Source organism: Onychostoma macrolepis, chromosome 17 (genome assembly GCF_012432095.1).
Source record: "Onychostoma macrolepis isolate SWU-2019 chromosome 17, ASM1243209v1, whole genome shotgun sequence".
NCBI lineage: Eukaryota > Metazoa > Chordata > Actinopteri > Cypriniformes > Cyprinidae > Onychostoma > Onychostoma macrolepis.
The window spans coordinates 24,238,291-24,260,935 of NC_081171.1; the positions used below are offsets into that span (position 1 = coordinate 24,238,291).

General features: G+C 35.6%; 1 protein-coding gene across 8 annotated transcripts in view; it reads left to right on the plus strand.

The window, feature by feature from the left end:
- eml5 (EMAP like 5) overlaps positions 1–22,645 on the plus strand; it is an 87,676-nt gene that overhangs the window by 27,344 nt on the left and 37,687 nt on the right. For 3 of the 8 annotated variants that reach the window (XR_009266819.1, XR_009266818.1, XM_058750195.1), the window contains exons 4-17: positions 529–597; positions 8,527–8,712; positions 10,216–10,351; positions 10,535–10,558; positions 10,798–10,999; positions 13,439–13,576; positions 14,683–14,939; positions 15,039–15,251; positions 15,342–15,509; positions 16,893–16,999; positions 17,104–17,222; positions 20,743–20,929; positions 21,070–21,175; positions 22,294–22,387. Coding sequence is in view for 6 of the 8 variants with exons in the window: in XM_058750195.1 (XP_058606178.1) it covers positions 529–597; positions 8,527–8,712; positions 10,216–10,351; positions 10,535–10,558; positions 10,798–10,999; positions 13,439–13,576; positions 14,683–14,939; positions 15,039–15,251; positions 15,342–15,509; positions 16,893–16,999; positions 17,104–17,222; positions 20,743–20,929; positions 21,070–21,175; positions 22,294–22,387 (2,006 nt within the window). In the remaining 2 variants the exon portion in view is untranslated. Of the gene's footprint in view, positions 1–528; positions 598–1,177; positions 3,486–5,670; positions 8,713–10,215; positions 10,352–10,534; positions 10,559–10,797; positions 11,000–13,438; positions 13,577–14,682; positions 14,940–15,038; positions 15,252–15,341; positions 15,510–16,892; positions 17,000–17,103; positions 17,223–20,742; positions 20,930–21,069; positions 21,176–22,293; positions 22,388–22,645 lie in introns of those variants that run through there. The other 5 variants (XM_058750196.1, XM_058750200.1, XM_058750198.1 and 2 more) reach the window with 5 other exon arrangements.

Genomic DNA, 22,645 nt, shown 5'->3' on the forward strand with positions numbered 1-22,645 from the left:
CACAATGTCATAAGTACCAAAGAGAAACTAAGTTTTCTTTGATTTCCAATATTCCGAGTTGAGGGCGTGTAATTACAAAATCAGGGCAGAAAATTTAGTATGGGAATGATAAATTACATCCTGTACGCACTACTGTTTAAAATGTTGGGGTTGTTAAGTTTTTTTTTTTTTTATACTGTTTTTGAATGATATCTCTTATAGCATTTAATTTGAAATATAAATCTTTTGTTTTGCTGTCATGCTCATAAATTTAATGCATTCTTTCTGAATAAAAATGTACTGACTTCAAACTTCAGAGGTTTGAACAGTAGTGTGTATAGAATCTGTTATGCCTCATTTGCACTGCATTTTAATGCACTAGTGCTAAAGCTTCCTGTCCTTGGGAAATGAAAAAGAGAAAAAATGTCCAAAATGTCCTTTTAATTCCAGCCATGATATAGAAATTACAACATGAAGGCAGCATATACTTCTGAAATAGCTACATACATAATACATTATACTGTACTTTTCTTTCTTTGTTTCATAAAGATATTCGACATATCATGGGACCTGTATCAGCAAAGTAAGCTAGTGAGCTGTGGAGTCAAACATATCAAGGTACTGCCTTTTCTGTCTTTATATTCATTTTTCCTATTCCTATTTTCTTTTTGGCTACAGATGGGTCTGTATTGAAATACATACTTGAAATATTGTAGCTGTGAAAGTCAATGTAAATTGCTGTTTGTAGTCCATTGTAGTTTCATTATTTATTTCAGAGTGAATTAAATGTGAAAAGCATACCAGAGTCTTCTAAAACATTTGTGAAGAATGGATTTGGAATGGATATCAGTTAACATTAAGAAATAGCCTTCATTTTAGAGGAAGAGCAGGTTATAACATTTTTCTTTTTTTAAAGATTGAACATTTTTCTTTGGATTAATTTGCTCCAGTTAATTATTTATAATACATCAATATAATACATGAACAAGTATCAAGAGTGTAAATAGTCCATTTTGATTTCATGTTATCTTTAATTTCTCAGAAGCTATTCAGTATTAAACTCAAAGTTTTCTTTTACTGTCACTTAATCAAATCCCATTGAGAAATGGCAGAAACCAAATCAGCCCTGTCTTCTTCCCCTCTGTATTTCTTCAACCTCAGTTCTGAGAAGAACTTGAGCATCTCTTCAGAAGTGTTTGTGGAAGAAGGGGATTAGGACTAGTTCAAGTTCAGCTTGATGATTCCTCTTCAGCTCCTCTTCAGCTTTTAAATTGTTGAAGTACAGGGCTGGTCTCCCTCTATCTTCACTGTGAGATGGTTCAAATTGGTTCAGAGAGTGTTTGATTGTGAAGTTCTTGCTGTCTACCACCTACATACATACTTTGTAAGAAGATGTTCACAAACACAAAGCAGTTTACAGCAGCAAAGAGACTGAAATTCATTTTTAACAATGAGATTTCCAGAAACACAAACAGTGGTGATCATGAGTTTTGTGAGCATGTCCAATGGTGCAACAAATTTGCAAAATGTTTAACTTCATTCAAATGAATAGTGACACAACTTTCAGTATTAGGGAAATTATTGGAGCTCACATGATCCTTGTCCTGCGTTATGCTGTAGTCAGTTATCATAGTGATCACTGGCTGTAAAGTTTAATCTATTAAAAAAAGTATTTGAAAAAAAAAGGCAGATTTGAACCTTGGTCTTGCACACTAAATGAAAACTTTGCTACCACAATAATGATTCTTATCATTAAAGAGTTTTGTTAGTTCAAACAAACAAACAACAAAAAAAAAATTATTCTGTCAACATTTATTCACTCTCATGTTGTTCCAAAACCATTTAAAGACTTTCATTCATCTTTGGAACACAAATGAAGATATTTTTAATATTCTGCCATCATTTTTGTCCACCCATTAAAAAGTCCACACAACCAAATTTTCAAGCTTCAAAGGGTTCATTGTAAAAGTAATCCATATGAATCAAGTGGTTTAAAGGATTAGTTCACTTCCAGAATAAAAATGTCCTGATCATTTACTCACCCCCATGTCATCCAAGATGTTCATGTCTTTCTTTCTTCAGTCGAAAAGAAATTAGTTTTTTGAGGAAAACATTCCAGGATTTTTCTCCATATAGTGGACTTCAATGGGACCCAACGGGTCGAAGGTCCAAATTGCAGTTTCAATGCAGCTTCAAAGGGCTCTACACAGTCTCAGCCAAGGAATAATAGTCTTATCTAGCGAAACGATCGGCTATTTAAAAAAAAGAAAAAGGAATATACTTTTTAACTACAAATGTTGGTCTTGCAGTAGCTCTGCGATTCGCATCCACAACTTCACGCATTACGTAGTCACGTTGGAAATGTCACGCATGACATATGCAGAAGTACAACCCCACTGTTTACAAAGCGAATGTGCAAAGACAAAATCAAATGCCCTTTACAAAAAAAAAAAAAGGTAAAACAATGATGTCGGACGATTTTGAAGTTGGAGGAGAAAATCAGATGGACTTCGGTACTACTTCTTCAGAGTTACATAATCGTTTAAAGGGGTCATCGGATGCCCATTTTCAACAATTTGATATGATTGTTTAGGAATTAAATGAAAAGTATAACATTCTTTGGTTAAAATTTCTCAGTGGTAGTGTAAAACAACACCCTTTTTACCCTGTCAAAATCAGCTCTGCACACAGCAAGCCATTTTGTTGCATGTCTCTTTAAATGCAAATGAGCTCTGCTCACCCCGCCCCTCTCTTCCGTGGGGTGACGAGCCGTACTATTTACTTAGCCGCATTTAGCCAAGGAACTTGCTAACTAGCATATTCTTAGGAAATGCAATTTGTATAAAAGTATAAGTATAAAACCCTTATACTCACTTCTTTTGTAAATGAAGCTGGATCACGAATGATTCGCGTGAACAAAAACAAAAGTAATCCACTGCAATCTTCAGCGGCTCAGATGTCAGGAGTCAATAACGACTATGTTCATTATTACATCCAACAACAAAACACCTCAATCGCTTAGGAGATATTCTTGTCTACAACCGTTCCGGCGTCGAAACAATGGCGGACTGATGACAGCTCACTCAGGGCGGCTCAGTGCTGAAACGCTAGTGTCAATCAACAATCATGGGAAGGGCCACATACAACTCATAAAATATTGTATTTTGCACTTTAAACAAGCATGGTTGAGAGTGATTACCATATTCTGTGTGCTTTATGTTTGTGTGTTGGTTCATGTGGATTACTTTTATGATGTTGTCATGAACTTTTTGATATTGCATAAGACACATACCTTACATTATAACCCAGTGCCATCCCTATAATTAGAGTCTCTTTCTCTCTCATCAGTTACCATTAAGCTTTGGCTTTAGGTTCCTGTCATGAAGTAATCCACAGTCCTCATGGGCTATACCTTTTAATCTTTATTTTGTTCTCTCTCTTTCTCTTTATTTCCCTCTCACAACTCTTTCCTCAGATCACTGTGCATCCCCTATATCTCTTGCTGTGTCAGTATTTTTCTCTTACTATATCCCCCATTCTCTCCATGTAGTTAGGACGGTGTAGCAGTTGTCTCACATAATTCCTGAGTCTTTACCCCCTCAACCATGTGACATCTGCTCCCCAGGCCCGTGCTCACTCAGCGATTATGCACTCAATGCATGCCAGAGATTTAGCTCACTGTAATCCCCCTTTTTCTCTATCTCTATTTGAGAGAGCCCCAGAGAAACTGAAAATCTCTGGCCCCAGATGAAAAGCTACATTTTGTGTGGTTCTTACATTTTTTCAAGGCTCGTTAAAGATGGTGCTTCATTTAAAAAAATGGACATACTCTACATATTACACACATGAGCATATTAACTGAAATTAAACCTCATAAGTGACTGATTTGGAACGCTCTACTAGCCCTGACACACATGGTGCTCTATGTGAGATCAGGTATGAACAGAACTGAACACACCTAAAAATAAATGATTGACTTCAAATAAGATTCAGACAATAAAACAATAAATCAATGATCTCAAAAATATTTTTAGTGCAGAGGTGTGAATGTCAGTAATGAGTGTCTAGCACTAGTCTTGGAAGGATGTATTTTTATTAAAACATAAAATTGCAAATGTATAATCATTGGATACATTTTAGTTGCTAGAATGCTTTTGTATTTTGTGCTGCACTATTTCTTTTATAAAAAAGATATTTACAACTTTCAGCTATATTGGTGGAAACTTATGACCATAATTGGCTAACGCTGCTTTCGGGAAACGCATGCCTGTTTAAACGTTTAATTGAAAAGACTCAAATGAAGGATTTATACGTGAATCAATTCTGATTCTAAACATGGATTTATAAATAAAATATTGCTGAGGCACAGCAGAATTTTACACTCTCAGAAATAAAGGTACAAAAGCTGTCACTGGTACGGCACATTTTAAAAAGCTGCTAATAGATACATTTTAGGTACTAATATGCATCTTTAAGGTACTAATATGCACCCTTTTGAAAGGGTACTGCACCAGTGACAGATTTTATAGTGTACTGCGAACATTGAAAATATCTGGTGACAGGATATTTAAAATGTTTATTGTTGCACAGTACCTGCTAATACTACAGTGTATACTGTGTGGTTTTCAGTAAACTTGTATTCCATTCTGACAATAGCCATTGGTCCTGCTTGTGTGCGAGCTTTTGACAAATTTCCTGAGGTTTTTGTCCGGATCCTTCAGGCTGTTCTCAATCCACTTAACTGCATGCAGTTCTCATGATGAGGCAGTCTGCTCAAAGAATCCCACTCACTGCCTCCCACCACACACAACATAATCACAGCCTCACCCACAGGGCCCAACTAAACCACCATATTTACAACACGGCCATCACAACAGTGGTTTAGAAATCAGATATGTGACAGGAGCCGCACACCACACAATTAGATGTAACTAGATTAAGGTGTAGTGGGCCACCCTGGACTAATTATCCTTTTCCTTCTTGCAGTATGCTAATTATAGCTGTCTTGGTGACTTTAAGACTGTTTGATTAGTCTAGATGTGCTGGATTCGTGGTGGCTTGCACACACGAGCAGGCGGTGGCTGTCCCCGTAGAGCGGAAAAACGGGGGGAGGACGTGCCTCAGGATGAAGACAGTCTGCGTCTAATGGAGTCTTGGCAGATGAATAGCACTGACTCATTTTGATTATATTAAAGCTTTAGTAGAGCACAGACCTGCAGAAACACAGGAGCTTGTGATTCACCGTGCCTCTGAATCTCCCTGACGTAATGCAGCCTGGCTGTCTGGAACCGTAACGTCTGCCCCAGTGCAAGGTTGCTAATGGGCCAGCGACTGCTTTTTCATCTTTTCTTTCTCTTTCAGCCAGCTTTTTGCCAGATGCCCTGGCTTTCATGAAAAAAATCCTGCAAAATTTTGAGTAAAAAAAAAAAAAAAAACTGGCAGCAGTGATTACCAGAAATTCCCCATAGAAATGCAGTAACAAAGCTTTTTGTTATTGGCTTTTTAAGGTCTAAGTATGTTCTTAACATTTGAGTTCATAGCCGTATATTTTAAAAAGTACACTTTGAAATAATGTTTCCCGTTTCTGCCACTGAGAAAAAAATTAAAAAATGTAATTGCAACTTTTTATCTCACAATTCAGATTTTTTTTTCTCACTATTTCAAGTTTACATCTCACAATTCTGAGAAAAAAGTTAGAATTGCGAAATGTAAACTTGCCATTGTGAGAAAAAAAGTCAAAATTGTGAGATTTTGTGGCACCGATAGCATCGTGGGCAGTGCGCAGATATATGGCGCAGTTGCACTTTGGGTGTCCCGAGTTCGAATCCTGCCTAGTGGACCTTCCCCAATCCCATCCTTCTCTCTCTCTCACTCGCTTCCTGTCAGATCTCTGACTGTCCTTTCAAAAAAAAAAACATTGCGAGATTTCAACATGCAATTGTGAGAAAAGGTTCAGAATTGCATGATTCCCCCCTCAGAATTGGACTTTATAACTCGCAATTGACTTTTCTCCGAATTGTGAGATATAAGCTAGCAATTGTGAGAAAAAAAAAAGATTTGTATGTTTAAAGACATTATATCTCGCAATTGAGTTTATATCACACAATTCTGACTTTATAACTCACAATTGCACATTTGTTTTTATATTATATATAAAGTCAGAATTGTGAGATGTAAACTTGTAACAGCGAGGAAAAAGTCGCAATTACCTTGTTTTATTTTTTATTCAGTGACGGAAACGGGCTTCCATAGTTCTTCAACATTATATTTAAAGTTAATATATTTAAGACGTACTAAATTGCAACTTTGTCATTACAAATGTAGAATTAATAATATATTTAAATACATGACATACAAGTTTCATTAAAATTATGTTAAAGTGCATTTTAGTTTAGAATAAATTCTATAAAAAAAATTTGGCAGTACACTTTAACTATATTTCTAAGACAATAGAAGTAATTATAAGTAAGGAATAAGTCCAACTCTTGTGGTCTCAAAAAGTACTCTAAAGTTTAGCTAATTGCATTTAATATGAATTTAAAATATAATTCATTTTCAATTAACATGCAATTAAGAGCCTGAAAATATTAAATTAAGTTTGCACTTAAGTGTATTCTGTTGAAGTGTATTATTTCCATAATAAGCATTCTTCTTAAAAGTATACATATTTTTAAAGGGGTCATCGGATGCCCATTTTCCACAAGTTGATATGATTCTTGTGAGTCTATAACATACTTTGGTTAAAATGTCTCAATGGTAGTGTAAAAAACACCTTTTCCCCCTGTCAAAGTCAGCTCTGATTTCAGCAAGCCGTTTTTTAGTCCATGTTGCTTTAAATGCTAATGACTCTGCTGACCCCGCCCCTCTCTTCCGTGGGGTGATGAGCAGACTGTAAACTTCAGCCGCAAAACTGGCTAACTAGCACATTATTAGGAAATGCAATTTGCAAAGATTCATAAAAAACCCTAATACTCACTTCTTCTGTAGATGAAGCTGGATCACGATTGATTCATACGAACATAGACGCATTTAGGCAGATCGGAGATCGGCGCATTCCCTTCAAAACGAAAGTAACGTTAATCCTCTGCGTCTTCAGCGGCTCAGATGTCGTGAGTAAATGACGACTGCTATATTCATTATTACATCCAACAACAAATGCCTCAATCGCTTAATCGAAGACATCTTGTCTTCCCCTGCACCGGAGTCGACTCAATGACGGACAGGTCTCAGCTCACTCAGGGTGGGTCTAAGGTAAGACGGCCTTGTCAATCATCTATTGTGGGAGTGGCCTGTACAGAACTACGTCATTCTGACAGAAATCTCAGAACAGCCTGATTTGAGAAAGGGATTTTTAAAATAGGAATTTAAAAAAAAAACACTGGGTGGATTTTTATCATTATAGGATGAATGTGAACACACACTTCCAACACACATTTATGTTCAAACAACTTGTAAAGTGAATTTTGCATCCGATGACCCCTTTAAGAAAAAAATGACTATATTCTATGTATTCATACAGTGCACTTTATTAGTCTTCTGAAGCCCCACTGTCATAGTTAAAATATCAATTTTCATTGAATTTAAAATGACATTTCCTATTCCATGGAAGGAACTTAGTTATATTGATTTGGAACATCATGACTAAATATATATAGATGAAATTTTCAATTTTGGTTGAGCTATTTACAATGAGTGTAAAGAACCTAAATATCACATTCGCAATATACAATTCAGAAATCTATATCTGACCGTCTTTGACAGCTCAGGTTTTCTTACAGGAGGCTGCTGAGGAGAAGGTTGAGGTCACACACAGAATTGACTCTGCCATTCTCTCAAACAGGAGCATGTGACCTCATGAAATAGAGCTCCGTGGAGTCACACACACACACACACACACACACACAGCTGAATCAGAGTCAATGAGCCAATTATTATGCACTGGCAGTGGGAGCTTTCCGGGTTTGTTCTGAGCTAAGATCGTGCCTGTGCATTTTAATGATGTGTTTAACGAGTGTTAGCATTAGTATGTTTGTGAGCTTGTGTGTGTATGTTCTCAACGATTGCAAGGAAATTTATCGAGCTTGTGAACAGAAGTGCACCTTTATGTATGCTGCTGTGCTTTTGCAATATTAAGCTGTCACACAATTTATTCAGTAAGGCCTTTCAATAGGCTATTTGCAATAATAAATTTAGCAGGAAACAGCAATTGTCAGCTATGCAAATCTTTACATGATATATTACCGTATGGTCACTGAATTCCATAATAAATCAAAGAACCTTATGACTCATGTTTAAAGCCTGATTGGCCAGATTTACTTAACAGGGCAAATTATCATTCTCATAAATGCGCAGATGGGAGTGAAAAGTTTTATTATTGATCTACTGACAATGCACAAATTAAAGAACATCACTAATGTTTGACTGCTTTTTTTTTTTTTACTGCCAAAAGAGGGTTTGCACTGGCGCAAGCTGTCAGTAAATCTGGCCCATGCAAGCTTATGAAATTCACACATTGTTGATTCATTAATGACTCTCCTTTGTCCTCAGTTTTGGAGTCTTTGTGGGAACGCTCTGACACCTAAGCGTGGCGTGTTTGGGAAGACTGGAGACCTTCAGACTATCCTCTGTCTGGCCTGTGCGAGAGACGAGATCACATATTCAGGTGCCTTGAACGGAGACATCTATGTCTGGAAGGGAATCAATTTAATCCGGACAGTTCAAGGGGCTCACGGGGTAAGTGAGGGAACGTTTTTCACAGTGTCACTAGAATGACCTCTGTCTTGAGTCACATAGATATCTGCTTATAGTGATTTATAAATTGAGTTTGATCTATAAAATGGCTCCTCTAGCATAACAGCTTTGTGATGAATATTGAAAGATATTACTCTGTGATCTATGCAAATATTGCTTTTGCCAGTGTCATAATTAAACGGGTCATGAACTTCTTTCAATGGAAAGTAGCTAAAGCCAGTCTGAAAAGTCGCTAAATGTCACTAGATGGCGTCATATGCTAATTAGCATATTCATGACATCATCGCGTCCTATTGCCTTTTACATTTGTTTGTCTCTCTGTGTCACATACTTTTATTTTAATGCAGTCAAATTCTCAATAAAACTGTTTTCATTTATATATTTTACTCTTTCTGTTGTCAGACAACAGAATAAATATGAAATAGTGACTGAAACATGACCCTTTAAGACTACATAACCAGGTCTCCCTAGACGTTAATCTGCACAAAAATCCTGATTTATAATTGAGCCGTCATCTGATGAAATCAAATAATACACCCAAGATAAGACAAGACAAAGGCAATTCCTGTGCTTAGATTTGTCGCTAGTCACTTTTTTGGAAAAAAGTCGATAGGGGGTCTGAAAAGTTGCTAAATATATGTATTTCCCTGTATATTTAATATTTTTATAAGTATATTATATATATATATATATACTCTCCACTAATATTGGCACTCTTGTAAAATGTCTTTACTGTTAACATTTTTTGTCTTTTAATCAAAATAAACACAATATAAAACCTTTACTTAAAGTAAAATAATTGAAAGTTTTCCCCCTAAATAAATTCATTTATAATAAAGACAGCCTTTTTCATAGGTTGTTTTCATAATAATATAATATAATATAATATAATATAATATAATATAATATAATATAATATAATATAATATAATATAATATAATATAATATAATATAATATAATAATAACAGTATTAATGAAACAATTATTAATACAGTATTACATTACAATTACTATTTTAATGAAAATTTTGAAAAGTCCACATAACATTATTTCAAGCAATATTGAATTTTAAAAAATATTTCTATAATTCTGTTTCTATTCTACTTCCTCATTAACTCATTATTGGCATTGTTGATGCGTAAATGTGGCAGGTTGCAGGTTGAATTTGGTTTCTGATGTCAGAAATGACACCAAGGACTGTGGCTTATTTTATAGAAGAAGTTTTAAATTCTACTAGTTACAGTATGTTCATGTAGTGCAATAAATTGTAATATTTCCAAATAGTGAGGATAGATGGATTTTTTTTCATGATGTGAACCCTTTAAGATCTGCAAATCTTTTTCAACTTTATTTGACCCTTAGAGCCAGTTAAAGTTTTAGACTTCAGATTCTCTGATTGTTTTAGTTGTCAAAGACGTTCAGCCTCTCAGAGCTCCTGTGTGTGTGTGTGTGTGTGTGTGTGTGTGTGTGTGTGTGTGTGTAGTCTGGTATTTTCAGCATGAATGCATGTGAAGAAGGCTTTGCCACGGGAGGCAGGGATGGGTGCATCCGGTTATGGGACCTGAACTTCAAACCCATCACCGTCATTGACCTCAGGGAAACAGACCAGGGATATAAGGGTGAGTCAAACTCCCAGAATGCATTACTTTACACTGACTTATTGATTTATTTTGTTTAATCCATTAAGTTGCCACTTATCTTTTGTTGTTAAATACACAGGATCCCACAATGCAAAAGTCTTTTGTCTCTAACAGAGCTTTATCTCTTTTCTTCTTTTACTTTCTTTTCCTCTGACTCATCAGTAGCTAGAGGTGAAAATTCAAGAGGTGCGTTGTAGTGGTCAGTGTTCTTTATGCAGGCTGTCCGCCCTGTGTTATATCCATAGCTCTTACCCCTGTTTGTCACCGATCCCAGATGTCTATATGTATTATCAAGCACCCAAGCACCCTCTCCATCCTTGATGGTCTACAGTGTACATCCTTCAGTATGTTTCAGGATCATGTCTGTTTACTTCCACGATTCCCTTCATTTGCTTACTAAGTGTTTATGCGGTGGATCTGTGCAGGCCTGTCAGTGCGTAGCGTGTGCTGGAGAGGGGATCACATTCTGGTGGGCACGCAGGACAGTGAGATTTTTGAGGTGGTGGTGCACGATCGCACCAAGCCCTTCCTCATCATGCAGGGTCACTGTGAGGGTGAGCTGTGGGCCTTGGCGGTTCATCCTACCAAACCTCTCGCCATGACCGGCAGCGACGACCGCTCTGTTCGGTAAGAGCCGAAAACAAACTACTGTAATACCACATTTGAATCACTTGGAATTATAAAAGATCTCTTTAATGGCTCAGTTGTTTTTCTAATATAGAAAATGGCATAAAAGAAGAACAAACTGAGATCCCTTGTGAAAAAGAAGTGCATTAAAAAAAAACAGTACTTATTACTGAAGTAATGCACCTAAGAACAATACACTTAAGTGCAAACTGCTAATTGCAATTAAATTAAAATTAATATAGTTTAAATTGGTATTAAATGCATTGAGCTGAATTTTTGAGTGTTTTTAAGTTGTACTTAAGCACATCTATTTGTAATTTTATAATTACTTCTGTTGTCTTTAAAATATGGTTTGAGTACTGCCAAATGTACTGACAGGCATTTTAATTTAAATTCATTATTTTATTTTAATTTGAATCTTTAATTTGACATTATTAGACTGTGCACTCTTTTGTCCTTAAAGGAGTAGTTTACTTCCAGATTGAAAATGTCCTGATAATTTACTCACCCCCATGTCATCCAAGATGTTCATGTCCTTCTTTCTTCAGTCGCAAAGAAATTAAGGTTTTTGAGGTAAACATGGAGGTAAAAACAGGTTTTTCTCCATATAGTGGACTTCAGTGGGAGCCAGCGGGTTAAGGGTCCAAACTGCAGTTTCCCAGTTGAGGAATAAGGGTCTTATCTAGCGAACCGATGAGTCATATTCTAAGAAAAATACAAATTTACATACTTTATAACCACAAATGCTCGTTTTGCACTAGCTCAACCTCAAGCATTATGTAATCACGCACTCGTAACATAGGTTTGCATTTACAAAGTGAACGTGCAAAGAAAGTCAAATGCTCTTAGCAAAAAAAATAAATAAAAAGTAAAACAATGATGTCAGATGATTTTTGGATTTTTGAAGTTGGAGGAGAAAATAAGATGGATTTGTTTTGCCCTACCCTACCTTTTGAACCAAAGTACACAGACGAAGAACTAACCTCGCGTGACTTTTCCAACGTGATTACGCAGTGCGTGAAGACGCACATGTGCATCGCAGAGCTAGTGCAAGATGAGCATTTGTGGTTAAAATGAATATAATTTTTTTTTTTTTAGAAAATGACCAATCGTTTTGATAGATAAGACCCTTATTCTTTGGCTGGGACCATGTAGAGCTCTTTGAAGCTGCATTGAAAATGGCCGCCATTAGAGTCCACTATATGGAGAAAATTCCTGGAATGTTTTCCTCAAAAAAACGTAATTTATTTATTAACTTTATTTCTTTGCGACTGAAGAAAGAACATCTTGGATGACATGGGGGTGAGTAAATTATCAAGAAATTTTCATTCTGGAAGTGAACTACTCCTTAAAGTGTGTTGAGAAACAGTCATGAAATAACTCTTAATTATGTTTAAGTGCCTTTTTATTTAATTGATACTATATTACCTGCAAGTACAGCTTTTAAAAAAAATGCTTTTATGATTTAGTTCACAATCAGTACTCTACAGTTATAATTAACTAAAGTAACAGTTACAACAGTTAGAATTAACTAAAGGTAAAACTAAAACCATAAAAAAAATCTGAAACTGAAATAAAATATTAAATGAAATAATACCTTAATTATACTATTAGTATCTTACTAAATCATACTAAAATAACAGTTAAACGCCCTAGTAAAACAGTGATATAAATAAAATACATTTATTTCATACTAAGTATAGTTCAAATCTATTAACATATTTACTGACATATCGCTCGAGACCTAGTAATATAAAAATTATAATTTAACTTTATTGGGAGTAGTACTCGTGCACAATGCACATTTCTTAATATTAAGCCTAAATGTGTTTTAATGTCACTATTGATGAGGATTGTATCATCTTTGAATAATATTGGTCTTTAAAGGCAAGATATTTAAAGTGAAACTGAAGTATACTTGCAATAGGTCCACTTCAGCACAATCAAATATACTTCAGTATATCTTTAGTTGGACTTCAGCAGTACTTCCACACAATTAAAGTGCATTAAGTGCAAAATTAGTTGTTCCAGTTTATCAGTTTAGTATACTAAAAGTACAATTGCAGGGTATTTTTATTAAGTACATAAATATGTAAATGTATTTGTAGTATACATAGCATAGAATAAATGTATTTTAAATGCATTTTTAGCATATTTATTTATTTATTTTTCACTAGGGTGGATTTGTTTTTCACAAGGGATTACTTGTGCCGTTCCATTTGGTCCTGCTAGTGACATGGAAAATTTACAGTAATTGACATTACACACTTCATGTGTCATGAGCTGTAATGAAACCTCTGAGCAATAGAGTTTTCCTCAGTGAGTGTATTAACCTCAGATTAGATGAAGGCTATTAAGAACATGATCTTTAATACTAAAGTGCACTAATTTGTGTATCTTTATGGGTTATTACTTCCTCTTTTTCTTTTTGAATTGGAGGATCTGGAGTCTCGTAGATCATGCGCTAATAGCACGCTGCAACATGGAGGAGCCTATACGCTGTGCTGCTGTTAGTACGGACGGAATCCACCTCGCTCTGGGCATGAAAGACGGATCCTTCACAGTGCTGAGAGTCAGGTGAAGCACTCAGGCAAAACAGAGCTGAACAGACTGTCTAGAGCAGGGATACTAGTCAAATTTAGTCTACCACAAGTTATCAAAACTGCATCACTGCTTATTAATATTTGAAAACTGCTTGTCATGTGCAGCAAACAACATGGAGGAAAAAAACTTTAATCAGTAAATTATGTCATATAAAGGACCTCTACATTCCCTCATGACTCTGTGTCTAGATCAATAAATATTTAAAAACAATTTGATAATTTGTCCTTTTATGGCAGGCAGTATTATTTATTTACTATTATAGCATTTATATTAATATTTTGATTAATAAATACTATAATAGTAACTTTTCACATTTAAGTTTTGGTATTTTTATGGGTTTACATCACTTTTATAAAATTTCTATATAGCATTAATTGGTTTTTATTTCAATTTTATTTTCAGTAATTTAAATATTTTAACTTTTTAAAGTAGTTAGTTATCAAGGCAATTTTCTTCCTTTTTAATTCTGTTTTTTTATTTTTTTTATTTTATTTTTTATGCCAGCTTTAATTCAAAGACCAAATAAATAATAAATAATATTAATTAATTAATAAAAAAATATTCATTTCATTTCATTTTATTTATTGTTTTTTGGTAATTGAAACAAAGCTGAAATAAAAAGAAGTATAAATAATAGATTAAAAAGTGTAAATTTTCTTTAAAAAAATTGCCTTGACAACTGACTGAATTACACCACATGACATTTAGAGTCATCAAATTTAAAAACCAAACATGACAAACATAAAAACAAAGAGTGCGTTTCTAAGAACCTTGCACGTGCACTATATTTTTCCTTTTCTTCATCATGGACACACTTACAACTTTGACTCATTTGCACTGCATTTCAGAAAACAGTCGGTTACTAATTGTTGGTTACTGCACATCTAAAAAAAACAATCAAGTATTCACCAAAATCAAGCATCTATTACTATTACCAGATCATTTTATTCAAAGGCCCCTGGTCACTCTGCACTTTCTAAAAGTGACCCCTGAGCTGCACAGTTTTGAGTATCCCTGGTCCAAAGCATCCTAAAATAAGTAAAATATGCAAATCTGTTAGACCTGTACTCATTTTGCAGGGACATGACGGAGGTGGTCCACATTAAGGACCGTAAAGAGGCCATCCATGAGCTGAAGTACTCCCCTGACGGAGCGCACCTAGCCGTGGGCTCTAACGATAACTCGGTGGACATCTACGGCGTTGTGCAGCGCTACAAGAAGGTGGGCGAATGTGTGGGCTCCAGTAGTTTCATCACACACATGGATTGGTCCACTGACAGCAAGTATCTACAGACCAATGACGGCAACGGTCGGCGGCTCTTCTACAGGATGCCCAGTATGAGCTCTGTACTCTCTTTGAATTATGTTTTGCTAGTATTTATGCCTCGGATTGAATAGTATAAGTTCGACTGATTTTGATATTGTTTGTGTGTAGGTGGTAAGGAAGTGACCAACAGGGAAGAACTGAAGCTTGTCCAGTGGTCTTCATGGACTTGTGTCCTCGGGCCAGAGGTGAACGGAATCTGGCCTAAATACTCTGATATCAATGACATCAACTCTGTAGATGCCAACTTCAATAGTCAAGTTTTAGTTACAGCAGACGATTATGGATTAGTTAAATTATTTCGGTACCCATGTGTAAGAAAAGGTGGGTCCTCTTTTACTCTTGGTCTCATTTTTGTTAATGACATTCTATAATTATTTATGCTTACACAGTTTGCCTTTTTTACATCTCTAGGTGCTAAGTTTAAAAAATATTTAGGACACTCAGCACACATAACCAATGTCAGATGGTCACATGATTATCAGTGGGTGATTACTATTGGTGGAGCCGATCATTCAGTGTTCCAGTGGAAGTTTGTTCCTGAAAGGAAGTCAAAAGAAACTCTTCATATAGCTCCTCAAGGTGTGAATCTGTCTATCTATCTATCCATCTATCTATCTATCCATCTATCTATCTATCTATCTATCTATCTATCTTTTATTTTATTGTACAGTTTTGCATTTTTTTTTTTACTGGAAAATGAGACAAAAATACATTCAACAGTGTGAATAACTTATGCAATTACAGCCATTCAGGACAAATACATTTTCATGCATTCTCAAAGAACATTATAATTATATAAAAATCTGTAAAGATAATATATTAATGAAACAAAACGCCACTTTAAGGACACTTTTAAAAAGTGTGCATTGTAATATTGTCAAATTGAAAGTTTTACCTTAAAGTGCATTATATTGAAGTACATAAATCTTTGTATTAATAATCGTTTGTCATGCTTTAAAAAAAAGCACACTTATTTTTATGTTGACTAACACACTAAAGCGGATGTAAAGAACTTACATATATATAATTAATATATTTTAAATGTACTTTATTGCACATTTAAATTTGTTATTGCATATATATTTAAATGCATGACATTTTATTTAAATGTTGGAAAACATTACATTCAGTTTGCACTTAAGTGTATAATTTCTGTTATAAGTACTCTTTTAAAATTATGCTGAGGTTAAGTATGTTAAGAAAAAGTAGATTACTGCAGTTAGCTGTTTAAAGGGACTGATTTAAAAAAAAAAAAAAAAAAAAATATATATATATATATCTGTTAAGTTAAATATATATTTCAATTAGTAGATGTTTTTGTTGCACTCTGAGCAGTTATAAAATTAGGACAAATAAACAAGAACAAATTTACACTATAAAAAACCCTAGTAAAAACATAAATTTCTGTAATATTAAAATGTAAAACAAAGTGACAAATAATTATTTCTGTAAAAAATCCTGTAAAATGCTAATCAGGGATTTAAAAGAAATAATCAAACTAGTTCATTTAAATGAACTGCGGGAACAAACTGATCTATTGAAAAATTTAAATCTAAAAACTGATCTAAAAATCTATTGAAGAAACAAATGAATGTCAAGGCAACGGCTGTGCTGCTTAAATATGTGCTGGATTACATAAGCACCTTTTTACTAATGCAAATTGAGTCCACTTTTTCTTGTTCTTGTTTTCTTGCTCAGTCTACCATGTCGCTGTTCATTTTCCTAATGGATTTCTCACTGCTCACGTTGGCAGTTCTGTTTCTTTGCCATCAGCAGTTTTCTTAGTGATAAATCTATAAAGGGGAGGGGCAGCACTTACAAATGACAAAAGTTACTCAGGGTTTCTCAGGAGATCATGATAAATTGAATCGTTGCTAATTTGTTAATTCATTTATTTGTTTTACTTGAGTGGAATGCATAATCAACACAGGAGTTCAATTTTTTGCCCTTTCTGTCTTACAGAGACGTTAGTAGACTCACACAGCGAGGAATCTGACTCGGATCAGTCAGACGTGCCTGAGATGGACTCTGAAATCGAACAGGAGACCCAACTTACTTACCGAAGACAGGTTGTTTAATACATATATTTATCAAAAGCTGACAGCAAACAATTCACACACATTTGCCTCAGTTGTGTGTTTTGGGAGTTTTATGATGAAGCTTTTTGGTTTAGGTTTACAAAGAAGATCTACCTCAGCTTAAAGAGCAGTGTAAGGAGAAGCATCGTGCCATGGCCATGAAGAAAAGGGAAAGAGCTCCAGCCAGTGGATTGAGGTTGCACTTTATTCATGGGTAAGTGCTTCAACAGTTCCCAAACAGCATTGAAAGCCATCGTGGTTTGTTATTTGAGGAGCTCTCAAAAGTACTGAACAGATGGCAAACAAATCATGTCTTCCAAACATAAACATAGTGGACAGTTTGGACACAAACCAGTTACCATGTTACAGCCTGACCACTGTGACCTGCTTTTTTTATACAAGTATTTTTTTTGTTGTTGTTCTGAGTTACAGTATTAATAATATAATACAATATACAAGTAATTGAATATTCTGAGCCTTTAAATACTGAGTATTTACCAATCTCAATCCAATACTTGGTCAAATGTAAATAATTATGTAACAATTACTACAGTAATACATATAACATCATTTCAGATAGTCTGACAGCTTAGAAATAAATAAGCAGTAAATAAGTAACTTTTGAGTGATTTGTTACTAAAGTGTGCATCAAATATGTTAAATATAGAAGCTCAAACATGTTGGTTCAGGTCTGCGTCATGTGCATCAGGTATTAAAGAGACAGCACTGCTTTTAAAGTGAAACCTGCTGCAATCACTGATGTTAATCAAAGAACAAAAGAAAAAGAGAAATCAGTTTAATTCAATTTATAGTTCATGCATACAGTAATGTGAAGATTGTTTTCAGTTTACTTAAATTAAAAGTTAAGTTCAATTTCAAAACCTATTAAAGGGATAGTTCACCCAAAAATGAAAAATTCTGTCATCATTTACTCACCCTCAAGTAGTTCCAAACCTGTATGAATGTCTTTGTTCTGCCGAACAAAAAGGAAGATATTTTGAAGAAAGTTTGTAACCAGGCTGTTTTGGGGCACCATTGACTTCCATAGTAGGAAAAAAATACTATGGAAGTCAATGGTGCCCCAGAACTGCTCTGTTTCCCACATTCTTCAGAATATCTTCCTTTGTGTTCGGCAGAGCAAAGACATTCATACAGGTTTGGAACTACTTGAGGGTGAGTAAATGATGACAGAATTTTTCATTTTTGGGTGAACTATCCCTTTAAATGTGAAAAATAATGGCTTTAAATTATACTGCAATGTTGAATGGCTTTAATTAATGGCTAAAATTGAGGGGGAAATAGAGACATCATTTAATAGAGACATCAGTAGCAGTGATATTGGCCTTTATGAATAATAGGCTACTTAGTAAAAAGATGCCATTAAACACATATTTCAAATATACCATCTTTATGTTCTTTCTACATTCATTTGGAGATTCAGTGTGCAATATAGATATATTATATTAATATCTATTATCTGTGATTCATTCAGAAAAATGTGATTAATATAAAATCCAGAAACATACTCTTTTTTTAATGCAGAAAGATTAAAATTCATAGCATGATATTTGTAAAAAAAAACGACGTTGATTGTAATGGTAGTGATTTAATTTTGAATAGACCACACATCTGGTGTAGACACAGTGTAAAGATGTCTGTATTTATCTTTCATTATTTAATATGCACCTGCAAATCTTCAACTAAGTTGATTTAGCTAAAAATATGCATAAAAGAGCCCAGTCTCAGTCTGAAACATGAACCGTAGTTACTCTTAGAGACTATAAAGCAGTTGCTGTCAGTTCACACATCTTATGAAGATTGTCTCCAGGTTGATGTTCTTTGACATTACCAATACCTTCACCATCAGCCTGCCTCTCTGACTCAGACAAAGCTCAGAGTGATGCATGTGAACACCCCCACAGTCTGCTGGATTATTAGACCTTTCTGACAGCCTCCAGCTGTGTTCTGGAGAAGATGGTGACCAACGCTGAGGTGCCTTAGGAACCGTGCTGTCTGCTTTCCTTTTCACCCTTTACATGGCAGACTGAAGGTAGTTAAAACTATGCCCACAAGCTCATGCTTTCCATCTACTCTGAGAACAGTTGAAGTCGGGGGAGAAAGTGAAAGACTGTCTTGTGCTGTTCACCAGTGTAGAAGTTGTCCTGGAAACTGGACTTGCCCATCAGTTTTGGTCTTTGAAAGCTCAAACATGCTAATCCTTCTCAAAAACACTCAAATGCCTGCAGTGAAAACCATAGCTGCATCAAGGTGAACTGCAAATGTGTAGCATTTGTTTCAAATGCATCCATAGGTCATCAGATGGACAATTGTAATTGCATTGTTGCCCAGTGAAGCTGTGCATTGGCTGCTAGAATAGACCTGGATCTGCTTTTAGAGGATGAAGAGATGATGCTGAGGAAAATATTTAGATGAGGTTTCTCAGTGGTTTGCAGAAGCAAGGCAATTTAGGTCACTGGATAAAATCCCATTTGTTTGTCTCTATCTATTTGTCTATTTATTGAAATAAGTAGAAACGACACTAATGCATTTACAGCGCTGTAAGCGGAGACTGAAAAATTATGAAAAATGATGACGATCATAAACAATTAAAATGATGTAAAGACATCATGAAATTTATTTAAGCCAGTGTTGCTTTTCTAAAGCTTGATAAAAGTTATGCTCTGCGGTTTACAAAATGGATAAAAATAAATAAATAAACATTTAAAAGACGTCGGAGCCATGTCACCCTGTAGCCCAAGACTGGTTACTCACTGAAGCTAAGCAGAGTTGAGCCTGGTCAGTACCTGGATGGGAGACCTCCTGGGAAAACTAGGTTGCTGCTGGAAGAGGTGCTAGTGAGACCAGCAGGGGGTACTCACCCTGTGGTCTGTGTGGGTCCTAGCGCCCCAGTATAGTGATGGGGACACTATACTGTAAAAAGCACCGTCCTTCGGATGAGACGTTAAACCGAGGTCCTGACTCTCTGTGGTCATTAAAAATCCCAGGATGTCTTTCGAAAAGAGTAGAGGTGTGACCTCGGCATCCTGGCCAAATTCGTCCATTGGCCTCTGACCCTCATGGCCTCCTAACAATCCCCATATCTGCTGATTGGCTTCATCACTCTGTCTCCTCTCCACCAATAAGCTGGTGTGTGGTGGGCGTTCTGGCGCACTATGGCTGCCGTCGCATCATCCAGGTGGATGCTGCACACTGGTGGTGGTTGAGGAGACCCCCTCACAATATAAAGCGCTTTGAGTGCCTAGAAAAGCGCTATATAAATGTAAGGAATTATTATTATTATTATTATTATTAAAAAGCTTTGTTGTTATTTGTATCTCAATGCTCAGTTCATTTTTAATACATATTATAGATCTTATTTTGAACAGTTCATGCATGACCTCATCAAAATGTCATAACTAGATGTTCCGTAAAAAACATGTTTTTTAAACAAGTCAGTTGAGTGCCTTATTCAGTGACTCACTCATGATTAAAAAAAAGCATTCACCTGTCGCCACCTACTGGCTTAGTTATGTCATTACAGAGCAAATTGTTTTGGTGAATGGATTCAGAAGATTTGGAAATATTCAAATTCACTTGAATACAATTACATTCAGATAGATATATGTACATGCATGCATGCAAGTGACTTTAGTATCGGGTATAGGATGAGCTATGGTTGAGGAGACATTTGTAATATGTGTGTGTGTGTGTGTGTGTGTGAATGTGTGTTTCAGTTACAGAGGTTATGACTGCAGAAGTAACCTCTTCTACACTCAGACTGGTGAGATTGTGTATCATGTGGCGGCTGTGGGAGTGGTGTACAACAGACAGCAGAACACACAGCGCTTTTACCTGGGCCATGATGATGAAATCCTCTGTCTGGCCATCCACCCCGTCAAAGACTATGTAGCCACAGGCCAGGTACAGTCAGCTGCACAAACGTCTGTCTTTGTCATCAACAGCATACAGAGCAGAGATGTTTCTCTACTGAATAGATAAAAATCACTTTAGTTAGCTTATGGTCAGGGCATATTAATTATCTGTGTTTGTTTCTTATCCAGGTGGGCCGTGATTCTTCTATTCACGTATGGGAAACAGAGTTTTTAAAGCCGTTGTCTGTTCTTAAAGGATTCCACCAGTTTGGGGTGTGTGCACTTGACTTCTCAGGTATGCACTGTGAATAAAGCCCCACCCTGGGGTCAAGTCTGGTATCCTGATTATTAATGGCAACATGACTATTACTGTTGATTAGGGAGTTTATGAAAGATTAAACTTCAATTTTTCATGTCAGTGTAACTTATTTCTTGTCAATTTAATGCATCCTCGATTAAAATTGGTATTAATTTCTTAAGTTAAAAAAATCCTACTCACCCCAAACTTTTGAATGATGGTTTATATTCTTTATGAAGTGAAAATAGTGAAGTGGAGTGAAGAGCCAAAGTATACTACAAATAGAAGACCCTGGAGGATTAAAATGATCCTTCAAATACTAAAATGAACAAATAGCTCCACTTTCTGACACATCTAAAATAGTATGACTCATGGTCTGAATCAAAGTATGAATAGAATAGTATTTCCAGTCTGGAAAGAATTAGGTCAGCCACCTGTGGCAAAACTGTGTGTGTGTGTAGTCCTTTGTGTGAAACAAAGGAAGCTTTGAGTGAAATATAGAATCAAAAGGAATTTTTTTGTTGTTGTTATATTTTCTTAAAGTGAGGCATGAACTGTTTGACATTCAGAACTTGACATTTTATCTATCTGTAACAACTCTGAATAGGATTTGTAACAGTGGATTTCACAGCAGGTTTGCCACATATTCTTGTCTATTTTGCAGATTATTGTTTCCATAAACTGCCCATTTATGCAGGAATAGTCCATGTACCTAAGATGTAAAACCACAGATCACATTTATTTATTTTTGTATGCATTGATTCTGAAATTGCTGAAACATTGTTTGTGAACAGATCTACAATTTGTTAAACGAGACAAATTTCGTGTTGAAAATCAAAGGGTCAGGTGTATAGAAGAGCTTCTCTTGGCAAAGCTAAAACTGCAGAGCCTTCTAGTATCTGTCAATGTCATGGGCCTAAACATAAATGATTATTCTCATTAGATGCCATCAAATTGAAATTTCCACTGGAGAGATGCTGTCACATTGTATTACTTGAGACATCTTGTTTCATTGTTAGCTGGGTGGAGATGGTATAAAATCATTACATGATATACATGCCGTTATTTGGCTGATGTTGAGTATAATCAGAGCCGTATGATGTCTGTCTCTGCAGCGGATGGGAAGAGGCTGGCTTCAGTGGGTCTAGATGACAACCATACCATCGTCCTTTGGGACTGGAGGAAAGGAGAGAAGCTCTCCACCATCCGGTGAGTGAATAATACCTGCTTTGCTTCGTTAAAGTTGTAGTCAAAGTTTGTTTGCTTGGGGCAAATGATGTGCTTGTGTGCTCCTAAAAGCTGACAAAATACACTTTTGGCAGATATAAGCATGTGAAAGTCACAGTAATTATCTTACAGGAAAAAAAATAAAAAATAAAAAATATTGATGACTCAAAAATATCTGTCCAATAAAATTGTGTCTAGAATGAATTCCCTCTTCCAGTATTACCTGTACAATTGACTAGC